This window comes from Chiloscyllium punctatum, chromosome 11 (assembly GCF_047496795.1).
Source record: "Chiloscyllium punctatum isolate Juve2018m chromosome 11, sChiPun1.3, whole genome shotgun sequence".
NCBI classification, from domain to species: Eukaryota; Metazoa; Chordata; class Chondrichthyes; order Orectolobiformes; family Hemiscylliidae; genus Chiloscyllium; species Chiloscyllium punctatum.
This window is the reverse complement of record NC_092749.1, coordinates 51,499,851-51,521,713: the sequence shown is the minus strand read 5'-3', so window position 1 is coordinate 51,521,713 and position 21,863 is coordinate 51,499,851. Positions and strand designations below refer to the sequence as shown.

At 40.4% G+C, this 21,863-nt stretch overlaps 1 protein-coding gene across 1 annotated transcript in view; it reads right to left on the bottom strand.

Moving 5' to 3' along the window:
* The window catches only part of LOC140482597 (spermatogenesis-associated protein 7 homolog), a 191,734-nt gene that overhangs the window by 75,951 nt on the left and 93,920 nt on the right, over positions 1-21,863 (bottom strand). The window contains exons 7-10 of the mRNA XM_072580120.1: positions 17,449-17,515; positions 12,069-12,136; positions 8,535-8,612; positions 5,454-5,511 (exon numbers count right to left, since the gene is read on the bottom strand). Coding sequence (XP_072436221.1) covers positions 5,454-5,511; positions 8,535-8,612; positions 12,069-12,136; positions 17,449-17,515 — 271 coding nt within the window. The remainder of the gene's footprint in view (positions 1-5,453; positions 5,512-8,534; positions 8,613-12,068; positions 12,137-17,448; positions 17,516-21,863) is intronic.

Sequence of the window (21,863 nt, the reverse complement as noted above, 5' to 3'; positions counted from 1 at the left end):
TACCTGTGACTCCACTTTCAAGGAGCTATGAACCTACACTCCAAGGTCTCTTTGTTCAGCAACACTCCCTAGGACCTTACCATTAAGTGTATAAGTCCTGCTAAGATTTGCTTTCTCAAAATGCAGCAACTCGCATTTATCTGTGTTAAACTCCATCTGCCACTTCTCAGCCCATTGGCCCATTTGGTCAAGATACTGTTGTAATCTGAGGTAACCCTCTTCACTGTCCACTACACCTCCAATTTTGTTGTCATCTTCAAACTGTACCTCTTACGCTCGCATCCAAATCATTTATGTAAATGACAAAAAGTCGTGGACCCAGCACCGATCCTTGTGGCACTCCACTGGTCACAGGCCTCCAGTCTGAAAAACAACCCTCCACCACCACCCTCTGTCTTCTACCTTTGAGCCAGTTCTGTATGTAAATGACTAGTTCTCCCTGTATTCCATGAGATCTAACCTTGCTAATCAGTCTCCCATGGGGAACCTTGTCGAACGCCTTACTGAAGCCCATATAGATCACATCTACTACTCTGTCCTCATCAATCTTCTTTGTCATTTCTTCAAAAAACTCAATCAAGTTTGTGAGACATGATTTCCCATGCACAAAGCCATGATGACTATTCCGAATCAGTCCTTGCCTTTCCAAATACATGTACATCCTGTCCCTCAAGCTTCCCTCCAACAGCTTGCTCACCACCAACATCAGGCTCACTGGTCTATAGTTCCCTGGCTTGTCTTTACCGCCCTTCTTAAACAGTGGCACCACGTTTGCCAACCTCCAGTCTTCCGGCACCTCACCTGTCACTATCGATGATACAAATATCTCAGCAAGAGGCCCAGCAATCACTTCTCTAGCTTCCCACAGAGTTCTCGGGTACACCTGATCAGGTCCTGGGGATTTGTCCACCCTTACCCATTTCAAGACATCCAGCACTTCCTCCTCTGTAATCTGGACATTTTGCAAGGTGTCACCATCTATTTCCCGACAGTCTATCCTCTTAAAGTATGCCATTGCATCTTTGTTAACATTCCCCTAAACTTAATTTGTCAGTTCACTATAGTTGCCTCTACTTTCAGGCCTTCTTAATTGTTTTTATTTATGTTTAAATACTACTCTTGGACCCACTCTACTGTCCTTCAAATGAATGTAAATTTTAATGGGTACTGCCATTTAGGGATGCTTTTACCATGATGAATTAATAATTCTATATCATTGCAAAATACCAGGATACTATAGGTTGCTCTCTGATTGGATCTAGAACATGCTCTTCCAAGAAAGTATCACAAACACATTCTATGAACTCTTCATTTACCTACAATCTATATGTAGATTAAAATGCACGTTGATATTGCCATATCTTTCTGACAAGGCTCCGTTGTTTTATTCCTATATTATCAGCCTTACCATGTGATTACTGATAGAGGGGCCTGTATACCACTCCCGTAAGTGACTTCTTCCTAATATCATTTCTAATCTCTACCAAAACTACATCTACATCTCAATTTCCTGAACTTAGGTCATCGCTCTCTATTGTGCTCAAACCATAATCAATTAACTGAGTTACTCCTCCACCTTTTCCTTTCCTTCCTGTCCTTTAATATTCATGTCCCAATACATGTTATCCTGCAGTCATGCATGAATAATTTGCCGATTTCTGTGGGTTAGATAAGAATGCAACCAGGAGTTCCAGTCCTACAGCTGGATAATGGTGTAGTGGAATTAGAGGAGGATGCAATGGTTAACTATTTCAAAAGCCTCAGATATACTGGGAAGGACATATAGTTTACGTGTGTTGGCGGGGGGTGGGGGGGGAGAATGATGGGTAGTGTTCGAAGATTTGCTTTTTTTGAGGAGAATGGGAAGGCAGCAGATTTGAAAAAGACCAGGAAAATACATTAAGAAAGAGAATTATTAAAACTATCAGCTAACATGAAGGCCAAGTAGGGAAATAAGTGGTAAACAATTTCGTGGAAATAAGATCTAAAGAGCAGGAAATTAGTTCTCAAAAACCTAAGTTAATGCAATATGGCATACATCATGTGTATCCCGTCAGTTTATAGTCCAGCACAATTTCTGCAGTTCTTTTAGATTTCACATCATAACTAAATTGGGAAATTTGTGTGCAACACCAAAAGGAGGAAGATACAATACTTTGGTCACAACATTAGAACAGAGGGCAAACAGAGGCATCTATCTATCTGGTAGAAAGGAATCAGAGGAGAAAGTGGATGACATACATAATGAACTGGATGCATCGGATGTATGCAAAACTTGTAACAGCAGTACAAGACAGACAGAACTGCAGATCCATGGTGACCAACACCGTAGGAAGAAGATGACTCCAACAAATGAACAAAGCATCAAATTACTCAACTTCTCTGTCTTTTTTGCACATCTTCAGTTGTATCTTGATGTTATGCTACCTAAAACATGCCATTAAATACAGAATCGTCCTCTGTATATGTAATGTTTTCTTAGCTCTTGGTTACACCAGCAGATGTGGCACACCACTACAGAGAAAACTATACATCTCATTTGCACTGGCTGCAATTTGGAAATTGCACCTCTGTTGATGTCGAGTGGTAAATTACCTTTTTAATTCCATTGTAAACAGCTTTCAGACATTAGTCAAATCTAATAACCAAAAGACAAAATCAACACGCTCTTCGCTTGGTCGTGTGAAGGCACTGATTAACTAAAGGAGTAAAGTCATGATGAGTAGCACATTTGCAACTGCAGGAATACTTAAGGAGTAATTTTATTCCACAAACAGATTCTGTAGGTGTAAATGTAATCAATTCTTGAAACAGGGATTCTCAAATGGATTCTAAACATGGAGACCCCAACTAATTTCAAAAGAAACAATGTAACACATCTGGATGAATTTATGTTTGGTAGTGTTTTATTCAAATATAAGGTAACTCACTTCCCTTGAATTTGGTTAAGTTCACCTGTTGCCCACCATTAGCCTGAGTAATAGAAAGTTTGTCTTCTTGCTGTTCTCAGAGTTGCTTCATGTACGCTGCACTCCAAGGTGAGACAGTTAGCCCACTCTGTACTGTACCTGTGGCAAATTACAGCTTCCTATGAAGCCAACCTCTGACAGTCACTCATTTGGGTACTACTTGACTATTTCACAAACCCTCAGAACAAGACATTGGAACAGGAGTGAAACATATGGCCTATCAAGTCTTCTCTTACTTCAATTTTCTTGCTATAGCCCCACATCAGTTGATTCCTCGACAGTAAAAGTTGTTGGCAAGTCTCCATCTGCCTCAATTTGAAAAACATTGTCTTAAACAACTATAGCATTTGAATAATTTAAAACCCTCAATAGCATGATCCAGAGAGGAAGACTGAATTTCAAAGGCTTTAAAGACAGTCATCATGATTCAACACATCATCAAAGTTTGACCAAGAATCCATCAAGATTGTGCGGACAATCATGGTTCCCATGTTAAACAAAGTCTCATGCAGGTTTCCACCAAGATCCATTTGCCAAATCCTTTAGCACTGAAGAACTAACAACTGCAGCAGAGCTGGGTTGAATTGTAAAATCCCTAATCAAGAACCTGCGCACAGGTGACATGTACATGCAGGTTGTTGGGTACCTGCCCGAGGATTAAAATCAATGTTAACATCTTCTACAAAAAACATGAATCTGGCAGAGTAACTGGTCTTAATCAATCCCTTCCATACTTTGTTCAACTATGCCAAGCATTACTGCATCTTGTTCTGATAAGTCAAAACCTTATGTAGTTATTGCTGAGTGCATAGGATACATCAATGACTGTACAAATTTTAAGCTATACTACTGAAGACTTGTGCTCCATAACTAGCTGCACTCCAAGTTAAGGTGTTCCAGTATAGCAACAAAACTGGCACTTGCATGTCAATGTTTAAAATTGTCCCCTTCATTCTGAACACAAGCACAGTAGAAACCTAACACAGCAAATTTCTGTAATCTACCAATCTACTACTTCAATTAATCAATAAATTAATACAAAGTGTCAGTGCTTTAAGGTGGGACCTACTAACTAATAACTGACCTTCACACAAACCTCATGGTGCCATCGCACTGTTATCATTGCAGAACAAACCCTGTATTAAAAGTGCTATTGGGTAATGAGTACCTTCACAGAGCTTTATGGTGCAGTGATAGCATCTCTCTACCTCTGAGCCATGAGGCCCAAATTCCACCTGCCCTAGCGGTATGTAATAACATCTCTGACCAGGTTGATTAGGCAAGTATCTGAGTACCTTCACCCCCCTGTGCATGGAATCCAAAATTGTGGCAGGCTAACAAAACCAAAGTCAGGCTGTACTTGAAGGGGCGATGCATTGGGGATTACGTAGGTGTTGGAGGACATTTTAAAATCCAATCTAATCTTGGAAATGACACAATACTGGAGATAGATGACTCCAAATACTTCTAATGAGGGCAATAGTCAGAGAGACAGAAGAGGAGAGATGCTACCACTGCACCATAAAGCCCTGTGAAGGTACTCATTACCCAACAGCATTAACTGCAGGGGACTTGTAGCTGGCCAGAATTCCCTGGTACTTAAAGGGAGTCAAACCTCAAAGAGCTAGGTGCAACATTGCAAAAACATTCAATGCCTTCAGTCAAGTGGTGAACGTCAATGAAAACAATCTCCCACTGACATATCTCAGCAACTGCAACACACTCTCTGACTCAAAATACTCCAGTTCCCTGCATTCACTTCTCAACAATCTTTATCAATCGGGATTCATACCTAACATCCATTGCTTTATCTCTCCCTTGCACATTTTGTACTGGTCAATCATGAGAAGTATGTTATCCAAACACATTGCATCACACTCACTTTTACACGCCCTTATCTCCTGCAGGATAATGAGAAGAAGCAGGGGTGCTAAGCAGTGGAAGTTAGGCTTGGCTGCAAATTATGGAGGCGAGCCTTCTAGATCTGGTGCCAAAATTAATTGGACAAGAAATAAGAGCCACTTGGATGTTCATCCTACCAATAATTTTTGAAACGTTTTAAAAAAAACAATCTGTAAATAGCTAAGCACTCAATTAGATAACAGCATATTTATTTTCTGCTTTACAAAATTGCCTCTAAATTTTCTTATGTTACTGTTATAAACCAGTTTTCTTTCAGGCCATATATTCTTATACTTGCAGATTAACACTACAGCTTTTTCCTTGGATCACAAAAAAAATCCCCCCCCCCCCCCACCCCCGATGCTAGATTATGCATTTGTGTAGAAGAGATCTCTGGAACAATGTGAGAAGACTTGCCAGATAACAGCAGAAAACTATTTTTTGTCAGCTAACACTTAATTGTGAGAATGAAATCAAAAACACTGTCCATCAGTATCAAACTCTGACAGCTGCCTTATATGCTGACGTCACTGTGCACACAATAATTACTGCATGGATCATCAAACATGAACTGTAGTTTACCTCATTAAGATGGTATTTGCTTCTTTCAATGTGTATTTGAAAAATGTTTTCCAGGATCCTGCAAAAGATGTAGAAACAAATTAAGCAGAATAAGTTTGTTTTTTAATTAGGTTGACAACGTCCGTTATGTGTCAAAATACTTAAATAATATTAGTTGTACAGAGTTTGAGAAGGCTATTAAAGTTACACTTTACAACTCTCCCAGAGCTCAGCAAGCAAATTGAAAGCTTTGTATTCATGGAATCACAGAGAAAAGACAGGTTACAAATTCAATCTCCAGTCTACACTTTAATTGGGGTATGAGAAGGTGTACTACAATTGGACTTAACTGGAATTTCCATTCTTGACTACTGTATAGCCAAGGGAGATTCTGAGGAGCAGGAATGTCGGCGTTTTGGGTTGGAGCCGTTCATCAGGAACAAGGCCTCATTCCTGAGGAAGGGCTGTGGCCCGAAATGTCGACTTTCCTGCTCCTCAGATGCTGCCTGACCTGCTGTGCTTTTCCAGCACCACACTGTCAACGCTGATCTCCAGTGTCTGCAGACCTCACTGTCTCCAAGTTGATTTCAACTTTACTGTGAATCCTCTTCCAAGGATGCCTACCTTGAAGAAGTTCTCCTCCCTCTACAAAGATCTCAGTGAGTCCCTCTCTCACTGTACTGCCCAAGTCCTCTCCTCTGCCCTGAAGCTCTTCAGCCACGTCCTCAAGCAGATTCGCTACCACAGCCACACCTCCTTCCTCACTACCTGCCTACGGAACCATCTAATCCCACATGGACTCTGGACCACATTCAGGCCAACCCAGTTTGGACACACTACAAATCTGAAACCTTCAACAACGATTCTCTTTCCGGATCCTCCACTTCATCCTCCACTTCAGCCATGCGCCACCATCTACTCTACCTGCAGTCAGTCCTGCCCCATCTCAGAGCCTCACTTTCCCAGACCTGCAACAGACCTCTGTATTCCTACACTCTCAGGAAGATACATGCACTCGACAAATGGTATTTATCTACTGCATCGAACAGGCCTCATTTCTGATGAAGGGCTCTGGCCCGAAACATTGATTGTCCTGCTCCTCAGATGCTGCCTGACCTTCTGTGCTTTTCCAGCAACCCTGATCTCCAGCATCTGCAGACCTCACTGTCTCCTACTGTATAGCCAAGTATGCATTTGATGATCATTGGTCTGTGAATGGTTCTAATGATACGCATCAGGGCATTAGATTTATGCTACTTGAGAGCTACCAACACAACTTCAGTCACAAGATATCTATGTACTCTAATGAAGTGTAAACATATCCGTTGATAATAGTGATGCTCCTCTATTGGTTGCCCATCAACCCTGAACTTCCAGGCTTACTCATAAAAAATGATCCCTTGGTGAAGTGCCGGATAGGTTGAAATAGTACATGAAATGACATTTCATTCTCCCATACCAGGAAATCAATTAACAGAAAGAAAAATTGAGTAAGATTGTCAATATAATTTCACCCAGGCTACTTCACCATAAAAAATAATATTACCAACCACAGAAATGGTATTGTTCAATAAGAATAAGCAGGATTTTGGAAACACATGATTATTTTCTCTCATCCAGGAGCTGCCCATTGGAAATCTAAAGATGTTGGGTACAAACATATGTGCTCTGTGCCATTTTGTTCTTGATAGGTGAGATCCTGTGCCTTCAATGTGAAAATTATGACCTGTTACGATCCTGCATCAGACTGCCTGATTTATTTTACAATAAACTTTTAATTGCGAAACAGACAATATGTGAGATCAAGGGAGCTTGTTAAAAGAATAAGGCCTCAAGATACTTCACAGTTTTGAACAAGCACTAACTTTCCTATACAAGTTTAGAACAGGAAGACAGTCTGCAATACATTTACAACTTATCTCGAACAGCTGGCATTTACGTGTGGCGAATATGAGTAAATAGATGTAATCAAACAAATGAGAATCCATATCAAATAGCAAATGTGATCAATATAGATCCCACAGAATTCCCAGCACATCTCCCCAGATGCTAATGCCATTAAACATTAAATCTCATTAAACTTCACAAGGGATTACAATGCTTCACTTCTGCTGATTTGGTCTTGAAACTCTCTCTCAACAACCATTCTGTCATGAATTTATCAACGATTCCTTCTGTTCTGATTGATCACCTTCCTTTCCTGGTTATAGGCTCCCTGAATTCTGAACAGTACCCCATCATTTATTCACAGACATAACTGGAATTGCTTATCCATAGAAAGCTTTACAAAGCCCATCAAATCCCTAAAGCTTCGCCCAGTCAGCCAAGCCCTTGTTTTTTTCCATATTTGAATCCTGCTCAGTTGCATCAAGCAAATATTGCTGGTCAGCTTTTCAGCCATGAATCTCTCAGCTACACTGAATTATTAATGTTCACAGGCTTCATTTGAGTCCCTCACTGCTTCTCCAACATAAAACCTGCAACCTCCTATATCCTGATCTCATTTTAGGACCTCTTCTCAGTCCTGACTCCAACACTGAGCTGCCTCCTAATTTATATAACTTCTTCCCAAATTCATTCCAACAGCACAGAGCCATTCAACTTCTTTTGATTCCTAAGCTGAGTCACTTGCACAGAATCTGTGTAATTCAGCTGCCTTTCCAGCAGTAAAACTAACTGCAGCACCCCTAAATGTAGAGTTTACCTCCATCTCCATCTGACACAATCACTGCCCATCCCCTTTGAACTCCTCTTCCATGATGCTCAAACTGTCATGAGCAACCTATGGAAAACCTTGCAACTGGCTCCTATTTGCTGGGTAGAATGTTACTACCTAGTATTCCTTGGAATTGTCTGTTTCATAAATATTACCAGTTATAGATAGCTGGTTACTCAGCACACAGATTTAGAGAAATAGTGAATTTCATCTATTTATTATTATCAATGACTTCTCCATGCACCCAAAATTGCCACATTTGTTCTTAATTTGTGAGATCCTGTAGCTTCAACATGAAAGTTGTCGCCACAAAACTAATTTACAGTTAATAAATACACTTATAAAGTCACAAAACTCTGGGAAATCTCTTATTTCCTTTAACTTACCTGTTAGAATGGTAACCTCTGCACAAAATATCATCCGTTACATCTTTGAGAAATCGTAAATATTTCATCTCAACTTCCCTGGAGAAATATGATATAAAATACTAGTATTATCATTCTGCACAAAATGGTTAATTTATTCACTCATGAAATTGAGGCCATTGCTGGCTGGGTGAGCAGTTATTGCTTTTCCTTAGTTGCCATTGAGAAGGTGATAGTGAGCAGCTTCCTTCAACTGCTACAGTCCACAATCTGTAGGGAGATCCACATTGCCCTTTCCTGTGAACTCCAGGATTTTGGCCATATTACACTGAAGGAATGGCAATATATTTCTAAGTGAGGATGGTAAATGTCTTTCAGGGGAACTGCTGCCCTTGACATTCAAAATGGGAGTGATGATAGGTTTTGAAGGTACTCTCTAAGGATGTTTGGTGAATTTCTACAATGCATACTGGAGAAAGCACACACCACTGCTACTCAGTGTTAGTAAGGGAGGGCTTGGATGTTTGTGGATGTGGTGCCAATCAAGTGGGCCGATTTGTCCTAGATGGTGTCAAGCTTCTTGAGTGTTGTTGGAGCTGCACTCATTCAAGCAAGTGAAGAGTATATCACCACATTCCTGACTTGTGTCTTGTAAATAGTTGACAGGCTGTGGGGAGTCAGGGGATAAATTACTTGCGATAGGATTCTCAGCCTCTACCATGCTCTTGTTGTCACTGTACTAATGTAGCACATCCACTTCAGTCTCTTGTCAATAGTAACCATCAGTATGTTAATAGTAGGGATTCAGGGATAACAATGCCATCAAATATCAAGGAGCAATTGTTTCATTGTCTCTTATTGGACATGGTAATTGCCTGGTATTTGTATGGCGTGAATGTTACTTACTTATGTTTCAGTCCAAGCCTCGATATTGTGCAGGTCTTGCTGCATTTGGCTAGGGGTTGCCTCAATATCTGAGGATTTGTGAATTGTGCTGCACATTGTGCAGTCATCAGCAAACATCCCTACCTCTGACCTTATGATGGATAGAAGGTCATTGATAAAGCAGCTAAAGATGGTTGAAATTAGGAGACTATTCTGAGGAACACCTGCAGGCGTGGTCTGAAGCTAAGGTGACTGATTTCTAAAAGCCGTAACCATCTTCCTTTGTGCCAGGTTGGATTCCAGCCAAAAGAGAGTTTTCTCCCAATACCCATTGATCGCAGTTTTTCTCAGGCTCCTTGATGAGGAGTTTCTTGGGGAGCCTTCTTCTCCAGTGCAGAGCTGTTTAATTGTCCGCTACCATTCACAACAGGATATGGCAGGGCTGCAGAACTTCAATATGATCCGTTGGCTGTGGAATCACTTAGCTCCATATACCACTTATTGCTTATCCTGTTTGGCGTGCAAGTAGTCCTGTTTAGTAGCTTCACCAGGTTGACACCTCATTTTTAAGCTGCTCCTGGCATGCTGTCCACTGAACCAGGTTGATCCCCTGGCCAGATGGTCATGGTTGAGTGGGGAATATGCTGGGCCATGAGGTTACAGATTGAATTGGAGTATGACTCTGCTGCTGCTGATGGCCCACAGTACCTCATGGATGGCCAGTCTTGAGTTGCTAAATCTGTTAGAAGTCTGTTCCATTTAGCATGTTGATAGTGCCGTACAACACTTTGCAAGATACTCTCAATGTGAAGGCATGTCTTTGTCTCCACAAGGATTGTGCAGTGGTCACTCTTACCTTAGTCTTACTCATGGCAGATTGGTGCAGTTTGTTTGTTTGCTGGTTCCCTCACCAACTAGCGCAGATCTAGTCTAGCAGTAATTTCCTTTAGCACCCAACCACCTTGGTCAGTACTGCTGCTATCAAGCCGCTCTTGGTGGTGGACATTGAAATTTCCCACGCAGTGTATATTTTGTAGCACGAACACCCTCAGTGCTTCCTCAAAGTGTCATTCAACATGGAGGTGTACTGATTCATCAGCTGAGGGAGGATGGTAGGTGGTAGTCAGCAGGAGGCTTCCTTGTCCAGGTTTTACCTGATGCCATGAGATTTCATGACATTAGGAGTCAATGTTCAGGATTTCCAGGGTAACTCCTCCCACTGGACTGTATATCACTGTGCCACCATCTCTGCTGGGTCTGCCCTGCTAGTGGGAAAGGATATACCCAGGGATGGATATGGTAGTGTAAGGGACATTGTTTTTAAGGTATGATTCCAGGTGTATGATTATGTCAGGCTACTGCTTGACTAGTCCATGAGATATTTTGGCACTGACCCCCCAAATGTTGTTGAAAAGAAGTTTGCTGATCAAATGGGCTGTTTTTACCATTGTCACTTCTGGTGCCCAAATGATCCATCCAGTTTCCCTTTTTTGTTGAGACTTCATAGTGATTGATGTGACTGAGTGGCTCAATTGGCCATTTCATACGACAGTTAAGAATAATCCACATTGCTGTGGGCATGGTGTCACATGTACACCAGGATGACAGTCACATGTACACCAGGATGACAGTTTCTGAGCTCAGTAGTGAACCAGATGAGCCTTTTCCCCTGAAAATCAACAGCAGTTCTGTGGTCATCACTAGAATCTCAATGTCAGATTTGGATTGGATTCAAATTCTGCCACAAATTCAGCTCCCCGTAACCGAGTTAACAGTTTAGCAGTCACACCACTAGACCATCATCTGCCTTTCATTAATAAGGTTATCAGCTTCTCTAGTCACCTACTGAGAAATAGTTTTAAAATAAATTAGCCTTTCCTTTGCATGTGAAAAGCTTGCTGCTGGATTAGTTAAGAGGGACTGTCTCACATTGCAAGGGTGAGAAATACACACATCCATATTTAGATATGTTGATCTCAGGTGACTTGGGGACACCTTAAAACTGCTTGTGAGATGGGACACTGTCCTCAATCAATTGGATTCACTCATGACTTTTTCATTTCCTTGCAAAGGCACAGCATTATGATGTAAATATCAGACACATTAGGATTTCTTTGTGTTCCAGAGTGGATTCAATATTGAAATTGGAAAAATATTATGAGGTGGATTATGAACAAAAATGAGTGAAGTTGGAATCTCTTTGTTGAGTTAAAACTAAGTTCTGGTGAACTTCTGATGATAAATTTAAATGAAAGAAAATCTGTGTAAGCAAACAAGATAATAATATCGATGTTGATTCCTCAGCTAGGCAGCCTTCATGCTGCTTGTATAGTGTATCGGTTGAGACATTCATGAGGCTATAGAATTTGATTTTACAACCCATTATTTTAAATAGACTGGAAATCAAGCACTACAAATCTGTTGTTACCTGACAAATGTCGCCTTCCCATAAGCACTCTTCAGGATATACCCAGTGAAATAATCTGTAGTGTTAGTTTATTAAACTCAAACATAAATTTCAAATTAGTGACATATGCATAAACATTAGCTTTACCATAATCAAAATATTACTTTTGTAATATTTGAAGGACAAGAAAATGAAATTTGAAATTTACTTCAATTCATACTGTAAATATTTAATAAATTGTAGATACATGAATCATGAATTACCATGCCATCAGCTTCAATTTCACTGTAGCGGAACTCTGTAGGATTCTAGGATTCAACTCCCGCATTTCCTACAAAAGGAACACAAATATGTCTAATGCACTTTAAAAACACAAACAGTTTTACCCTGGTGAAAATTGAGTAAGCAGTTTGAAAGTACACTAAGCTAGGATTAGTCAAAAAAGATTGATAGCAGTCTGCCTTAGTTTGTGGAACAATTATATGCTGAACCATCATAAAATAATAGATAGGTGATTGTATGCATAGTAACCCACTGGAGCACTATATTAGTTCATTATATAAAGTCTATGGCATTCTAATGGATTATTGTAATCTGAAACTTAATTTAAAATATTTACTTGACACTAATTCATTAAAAACTATATTTGAAAGTTTGGATAAGTGGGATAACAGCATTGGGAGGAAACATAGCATTTGAAGAATGACAATGTCGACCAGGTAGCAATCTATCGTCTTCATTCCAAACCCCAAACACATATAAAGAATGTGCCAAAGTAATGTAGATTTAGGAGTGTCAAGCTTTCACTTGGAGCAGTAATAACAGCTTTCAAGATTGTAAAACAAAGGTATTGTCACATTCTGCAATTATGACCAAATGAAGACTTAGAAAATATGCATGCATTGTTCTTACAGATGTTGTAGTTAGAATCCAACTGATGGAAGGCACCACTAAATTAAAACATACTTTCGGCTTCATTCCTACGTCAAATCATAACATCATTCATTGCACAATTCTGTTCTGTGATGCCTGGATTCATGGCATAGCAGACGTTATTTGGTCTACAAAAGCCGGTCTCTGGTGTTAGCCAAACTGAACATCATTTTGACAACTTGCACTAACAGCATACAGTAACAATATATCATAAGTGTGCAAAGTAGGAAGATTACTTTAAGGTGTGTATTAACCACCTCCTCAGTATCTGGAAGGTCCTTCCCAATAGTGTTTTATTAAAAGGATCAAATGATTTTGCACAAACCACTCACTTTCAACCATGGATACAAGGGCAGGCACCCTTCTCAAAGACAGAGGACAGTGGAATGCCTCTCAGCATGTGAACATTTAACCTTAATGTATCAATGAGCAACTTTTCTACTTCAGCCATAGTGGGAAATACTAGATTGTACACATCCCAAGATAGAATTTTAAAAAGTACCTTTAGAAAAGCTTGCAGCCTGCTCTCTGAAATGCCTCATTCATTGTTATGATTTTTCAATGTCAGGTTCAGTTGTACAATAGTTTCTAGCATCCTCCATTGCCATGCTATATCTTCCCTTCAAAAGGCTTGCTTTAACTATGCTACACTCTTGCAAGTTTTCAGTCACCTGCCCACTCAAAAGCATACTTAGTGCTGGTTTGTGTTACAAACCTACCTACCATCTGCAATTGGATGGCAATTGCTGAAGTGGATGTGCCAGACAATGGCTTTTCACTTAGGATGGTCTTTTCAGCCTGAGGTCCACAATGAGGTCCAGGTTTTTTTGTGGGGCATGGGTGTCACTGGCTGTATTGGCCAATATTGATAGACCATCCCCATTTTCCCTTGAGAAGGTGGTGGTAAGCAGCCTTCTTGAATCACTGCAGTCCAGTTGCTGTAGGTTGACCCACAATGCGAGTAGGGAGAGAAGTCCAGGATTTTAACCCAACGACAGTGAAGGAATGGCGGTATATTTCCAAGTCAGGGCGGTGAGTAGCTTGGAGGGCAACTTGCAGGTGGTGGTGTTCCCAAGAACCTGCTGCCCTTGTCCTTCTAGATGGAAGTGGTCATGGGTTTGGACGGTGGTGTCTTAGGATCTTTGGTGAATTTCTGCAGTGCATCTTGTAGATTGTACACATTGCTGCTACTGAGCGCTGCTGGTGGAGGGATTGAATGTTTGTAGATGTGATGCCAATCAAGCAGATTGCTTTTTATTGGATGGTGTCAAGCTTCTTGAGTGTTGTTGGAGCTGCACCCATCCAGACAAGTGGGGAGTATTCCATCACATTCCTGACTTGTGCCTTGTAGATAGTGGATAGGTGTTGGGGTGCCAGGAGGTGAATTACCTGCTCCAGTATCCCTAGTCTCTGACCTGCTCTTGTTGTCACTCTGTTTATGTGGTGAGTCCAGTTCAGTTTCTGATTAATGGTAACTCCAAGGATGTTGACAGTGGGGGTTCAGTGATGGCAATACTGTTGAATGTCAAGGAGCGGTGGTTAGAGTGTCTCTTATTGGTGATGGTCATTGTCTGGCATTTGTGTGGCATGAATGTTATTTGCCACTTGTCGGCCCAAGCCTGGATATTGTCCAGATCTTGTTGCATTTGAGCATGTACTGCTTCAGTATCTGAGGAGTCGCGAATGGTGCTGAAACCATGTAATCATCGGCGAACATCCCCACTTCTGACCTTATGACATTGATTGAAGCAGCTGAAGATTGGTGGGCCTACAACACTACCCTGAGGGACTCCTGCAGAGATGCCCTGGAGTTGAGATGACTGAACTTTCACAACCACAACCATCTTCCTTTGTGCCAGGTATGACTCTAATGAGTGGAGTGTTTGCTCCCTGATACCCATTGATTCCAGTTTTGGCAGGGCTCCTTGATGCCACAGCCAGTTAAATACAGCCCTGATATCAAGGGCTGTCAGAGTTCAATGTATTTTGGGGTATCTGGCTGTCATGGTTAAAGTGTTCAAGCCATAAGATGCCTGTGTGTTGCGAGATTTACAGCAATGTTAGATGCAGGAGGGTGAGAGGAAATTATGAATGCCGAGTATGAGTTTTAATCAATAGAAAGTTTTGCTAGATGAATTTTGTGTTATTCTGGGCAATATGTAAACATTGTGGTGATGTTGGTCAGATATGGCATTTGATTCACTGGCCTTGCAACTCACGTGAAATTAATTAACTCTTGCTGCACTGCATCCAGGTCCTTGGGATTAGAGTCATGGCATTGACATCTGTGGCTCGCTGGTTTCACTGCTATCACTAAGTTGAGCTAGGGGACCAGCATATCCCATATAGATAGCTGACATCGCCTGAAGGAGAGGTGATGGCTTCTAGTGGTATTGTTGCTAGAATGCTAATTCAGAGACTCAGGTAATGATCTGGTTACCCAGGTTCAAATCCCACCATGGCAAATGATGGAATCTGAATTCAATTTTTAAAAAATTTTTGGAATTCACTGTCAAAAAAAGACAATCTGGTTCATTACTGTGCTTTAAGGAAGGAAATCTGCCAGCCTTACCTGGTTTTGCCTACATATGACTCCAGACTCGCAGCAACATGGTGAATTGCTTATGGTGAAGAAGATTATCTAAGGTTACAAAGGGATCCTGATAATTTATGTGAATGGGCTAAAGAGTGGCTGATGGAGTTTAATTTGCATAAATAAGGTATTGCATTTTGGTAAAATTAACAAGGGTAGGTCTTATACAGTTAGTGGTAGGGCCCTCAGCAGTGTTGTTGAGGCTTAGGGGTTCAGCTACATAGTTCTTTGAAAGCTGCAAGGTGTAGACAGGATGGTTAAGAAGGCATTTAGCATGCTTTCCTTCATTGTTCAGACCATTAAAAATAGAAGTTAGGATGTCATGATGAGGTTGTACAGGATTGTGGTTAGGCCTTCTTTGGAGTACTGCATACAGTTCTGGTCGCCTTGCTACAAGAAGGACATTATTAAATTGGAGAGGGTGCAGAAAAGATTTAGCAGGACATTGCCGGAACTGGAGGTTTTGAATATAAGGACAGGCTAGATAGGTTGAGACTTCTTTGACTGGAGCATAGGAGGTTGAGGGCTGATCTGAGTTTATAAAATCATGTGGGAAGTGTTCTGTGGTGAACTTCAACCCCAGGGCATCAATATGGACTTCACCAGTTTCCTCAATTCCCCTTCCCTCACCTCACCCCAGTTTCAACCTTCCAGCTCAGCACTGCCCTCATGACCTGTTCTACCTGCCTATCTTCCTTTCCACCTATCCACTCTGCCCTCCTCTCTGACCTATCACCTTCATCCCTACCCCCAATCCCCCATTGTACTCTTTGCTACCTTCCCCCCCCTTCTCTCTGACCTATCACCTCCATCCCCACCTCCATTCACCTATTGTACTCTATGCTACTTTCTCCCCACCCCCACTCCCCTCTCATTTATCTCTCCACTCTGCAGGCACCCAGCCACTATTCCTGATGAAGGACTTTTGCCAGAAACGTTGATTTTCCTGCTCCTCGGATGCTGCCTGACCTGCTGTGCTTTTCCAGCAACCATTCTAATCTAAATTCTGGTTTTCAGCATCTGCAGTTCTTGTTTTTACCTTAGAGGGATATGAGCCAAATGCAAACAAGTGGGACTAGTTTAGTATGGGAAACTAGGTCAGTGTGGATGAGTTGGACTGAAGGGTCTGTTTTCATCCTGTATGACTCCACGACTCTAAATGCCCTCTGGGCAATTAGGGATGGGCAATAAATACTGGCTTGACCAGTGATGTGCACATCCCATGAATGAATTTTAAAAAGTAGCTTTAGAAAAGCTTGTAGCCTGCTCTCTGAAATGTCTCATCATTCTTGTGATTTTTCAAGGTCAGGTTCAGTTGTACAACAGTTTCTAGCATTCTCCATTGCCATGCTGTATTGTCCCTTTGAAAGGCTTGCTTTAACTATGCTAGCCTCTTACAAGTTTTGAGTCACCTGCCCACTCAAAAGCATACCTAGTGCTGGTTTGTGTTACAATCATTAAACAATCATGTTTGCATGTTGCCTGCTTCAGGATCAATAGTACACGATAAATCTGTATCACAATTTCCATACGTATTTTCATGCACTGTCCAATTTCATGCCTAAAAGATCAAAGAATAATGAAGCATGGAAGAAAGTTATGAACCCCAGGAGTCTAAACTAGTTTTTTTTTAAGCACAATTTAGTGCATCTAATTCCCTCACTTTTCTAAAGTAACAGATGTTCCAAAATTTTAATCTGTGTGCTAATTGTACATTTTACATTGTTTATTTTCCAACCCATTGTAATTTCTTTATCTTATTTGATTTTAAATTAATGCACAAGTGTCTCTATCACAGTCCTTAAATATACTAAATTTAGATGCTTTGTTTATGGGTATGCAGTGTGAACAAACTAAACATATCAGGAGTAGCAAGTTAACATAGCAAACATCATAATTCCAGGAACAAAGCAATCAATACAGCCTTTGAGAATGCTGATTATTTATGTTCAATTATCACGAGCCATTTATTTTTCAGTAAAGCTTCTGTTCTCTGTTGGTCTTTCTTTCCTCTGTGTACATAAGTATATACAGAGATACAATTTATTAATGATGACTATTTATTGATTACACTATTTAATCTAGGCAACCTTTTGTACTAAGCAAAATGTCATTACCTGTGATTGATACCAAACTGGACAGTCTGTCTCCAGATGAAACGGAACTGGAGACTTGTCTGTAAAGCTGAGGAGCAGAAGTATGAATAACATGTTGAGATTTAATTTTGAAAAACATTTATTCTGTAAATTAGGCACAAGGGCTTTGCACAGTATGTATGCGATTGCTGGAACTTCTGGCCACTAGTCTTCCCTGGGTCTGATCTGGTCACGAATTCTAGGACATGGTAAGTTGTATAAAGGTTAGATGCATCACAACATTTATGAGATTCCCTGGATATCTCCCCTGCAAGATGTCAAGCATTCTGCAGGTACCTTGCTGCTCATTTGGTCGAATGACTAAGTTGGATCGAAGATCTTTGTATAGCTAAAATAAAAATTGATGTAGCTAAAGCTGTTTTTCAACAGCCATCAATCTACTGCCACACTGGAAGAATAAGCATGCTTAGTTTGATTAATATTAGTTCTAACAGCAATGATAAAGTAAACTAATTATATTGCTCAAAATATTTGCAGAAAGTTCAGAAAAAGACTCTGTCAGATTCAAAACATTAACCCCTTTTCTCTCTCTCCCAAGATGCTGCCAGACCTGCTGAGTTTTTCCAGAACTTTCCAGAACTATATTTTTAATTTAGTATCTTCTTCTTTAACTTTACCAGCTGACCACACATTGGCAAATTAACTCTAAATTGCAGCATTTCGGCCACTGCCTGGACTGATAAAGGGTGTTAGGTCAAGGGAGATTTCTAGTAACAACTTTCTGCACATTCCTGTAAAAAAAGTCAATTTACCAAATATAATTGCTAAACTCTTTCTATAAATGACTTGACTGTGTATTACTGCGAAAGGTCTAATTATTGTTTGAGGCCTGGGACAGATTATTATTATTATTTACCCTCTCTTCTTTTCCTTCCTGGTGTGTCATGTGCACTCTTCACTCTCTCAGCAGCTGCATGATTCAACTCCTACAATCTCACCGTATTCTACCCATCTGTAAAATCCATCTCATACTATGTTTCTGGAACCATATCTGGACTTTGTTTCTTTTCCTTTCCTAAATCAGCTTCATAACATTGAACACTGTTTCCCATTCACCCCATTCTTACTCTAGCTCTCAGCACTGGGTTTCACTATAACCATAATCATTTGCATTTCTGTATGACTTTAACAGAGCAAAATGTCTCAAGATGCTTCAAAGGAACATTATCAAACAACATTTGATATTAAGTCATATAAGGAAATACTCAGGCAGATGATAAAAGGTTTGCTCAATATCTTAAAGAGGAAAGAAAGACTGGCGAGATATTTAAAAAGGGAATGCCTGATCCTAAGGTTTCAGCAGCTGCTGTAAAATTGGGAATGTTTCAGAGATCAGAATTAATGGAGCACATATATTGTAGAATATTGGTGGGTTCAGAAAGATCAGAGTTAGGAAGGGTCAGCAATTTAAAACCTAGGAGTCAATGTAGGTCAGTGAACACATGGATAATGATTGAATATAATTCGGTGTGTGCTTGGATGTTGCAAGAAGCTTTTGGATAACCTCAAGTTTAGAAAGAATATAACATGGGAGTCTTGTTTAGAGGCAACAAAGGCATGAATAAGAACTGGTGCAAAAAATCTTGTTTTGCATCAAATGGCTTTCAGAGAAAGGAACAGACTTGAGAATGGAATTTTTAGTGATGGACGCCAATGGCTTTGATCCTTCCAAAACTTCATTGGAGGAAATGTTTGCTGATGCAGTACTGGAGATTAGAGAAGCAGATGTAGATCTTAGATACAGCTGTAAGATTAAGATACGTGGTGGAGAGATAAATTAGATCATAATCCCATAGGACATGGTAGCAAACATTAGGCCATTCAGTCCATCATGGCTGATAAATTTCTCAACCTCATTCTCCCGCTTTCTCCCCATAACCCTTGATCTCCTTGACAATCAAGAATCTATCTGTTTCCATCTTAAATATACTCAGTGACCTGGCCTCTACAGCCTTCTGTGGCAGTGAATTCCACAGATTCACCATTCTCTAGCTGAAGGAGTTTCTTTTTATCTCTGTTCTAAAAGATCTTCCCTTTACTCTAAGACTGTGCCTTTGGGTCCTGGTCTCTCCTAACAATGGAAACATCTTCCCAACATCCATCCTGTACAGGCCATTCAGTATTCTGTAAGTTTCAATCAGATCCCCCCTCATCCTTCTAAACTCTATCAAGTATAGACCCAGAGTCCTCAAACATTTCTCGTATGTTAAGCTTTTCATTCCAGGGATCAGTCTCATGAACCTCTTCTGAATCCACTCTTACGGCTAGTACATCCTTCATGAGATATGGGGCCCAAAACTGCGCACAATATTCCAAATGTGGTCTGACCAGCACCATTTAGAGCTCAGAAGTACATCCAAGCTTATATATTCAAATCCTCTCAAAATAAGTGCCAACACTGCATTTGCCTTCCTAACTACTGACTCAACCTGTAAGTTTTCCTTGGGAGAATCCTGGACTAAAATGTTACAGACTTCTGAATATCTTCCCTATTTAGAAAACAGCCCATGCCTCTATTCTTCTTACCAAAGTACATGACCTCACACTTTCCCACCTCGTACTCCATCTGCCATTTCTTTGCCTACTCTCTTAACCTGTCCAAATCCTTCTGCAGATTCCCCGTCTCTTCAATACTACACATGTTCCTCCATCTATCTTTGTATCATCTGTAAACTTAGCCAGAATGCCCTCAGTTCCTACATCTAGATCATTAACGCATAAAGTGAAAAGTTGTGGTCCCAACAGTGAACCTTACGGAACACCACTTATCACCGGCTACCATCCTGAGAAAGGCTTTTTTATCCCCACTCTCTGCTTTCTGCCAGACAGCCAAGCTTCTATCTATGCTAGCACCTTGCTTCTAACACCATGGGCCTTTATCTTTCTCAGCAGCCTCCTGTGTGGCACATTGTCAAAGGCTTTTTTGAAGTCCAAATAGATAACATCCATTGGCTCTCCTTGGTCTAACTTACTCATTACCTCCTCAAAGAATTCTAGCAGATTTGTCAGGCATGACCTCCCACTGATGAAACCACACTGACTTTGCCCTATTTTATCATACACTTCCAAGTATTCAGGAATCTCATCCTTCATGATGGACTCCAAAATCTTACCTACAATTGACGTTAGGCTCATTTGCCTGTAACTTTCCATCTTTTGCCTTATTCCCTTTTTAAATCTGGTGTGGTCAACATGTAGACAGAGTATAAGAATATATGACAGTCAGTAAATAAAAAGTGTCAAAAGTCTTCTACTGGTATGTAAATGACACAAAGCTGGTCCTTTTTTTTCTAAAAGCTGTTCCTTTTCTCAAGGATACTGTGTCCTTGTTTTTTCAGAGGCATTGTAAACAGCCCTTGGCTCTGATTAGACTGGTTTAGTACAGAGATTAAAGTGTATTGAGAGGCATTTTTGTTTAAACGTAAACAGAGGAGACTTTAGGCCAAAGCTTTTAGGTTTAGAAGTGACCTGTATAATGAAAGGGGAGTGGCCAGTCCTGGAAACTGAAGTTAAGCTGAGCAGTTCAGGCCAGAACTAGTTAGGGATTGAAACAGTTGATTGTGTGGAAGCAGGCTGCTAAACTCTCTCTCCTTCTGCCCTTCTAACTTCAACCTGTAAGCCTTTGTTTCAATTTTACTGTGGTTAAGGGGTTTGCTTATTGGGACTATTCTGCATATTCAGAATAGCATAATTAAGTCTAGTTTAGATGGACTGAGTTCTGTAGTGGTTCTTTATTCTGTTTTTTTGTGTTTCATTGTGTAATTTTGTGAATAAATGTTTGTCTGTTTTAAAACCTGGAAGTCAACCTACTAGGTTACTCAGATAATGTTCACTGTAAACTTACCAAAACAAATTGCAAAGTTATGGCTTGGGCTGCCTATTTAAGAATGTTTTGAGTGGTCTGGCCTGGTCCATAATAGTACATGGTGGAGTGGGTCTTATTTTGGGAAAAAAGGGGGTGATATGTGCTTAGAGATCCATGATAAACCAATAATTCTATCAGTGTTTACTTAAGAATAGAAATCTAACAAAATATCATAGAAGTGGAAGCAGTAGAGACAATGGATGGGTTAAAAGTGAGAGACAGAAGATATTGTAAAAGCAGGTGCTTAGAGTAGATAAATCACCTGATGTCTTGCATCCCTGGTTGCTGAGGGAAGTGTGAGTGCTGATAGTGGAAGGGCTTGCCATGATCTTTCAGTCTTCTCTTGATATGATGGAGGAGCCAGAGTGTTGACAAATGTGACATCTTTATTCAAGAACAGGCATAAGGGCATTCCTCGTAACTACAGACCAATTAGTTTAACATGTGTGATGTGTGAGGTTTTTTAGAAAAAATAATGGGGGAATAAAAATCAATAAGCATTTGAAGAAGT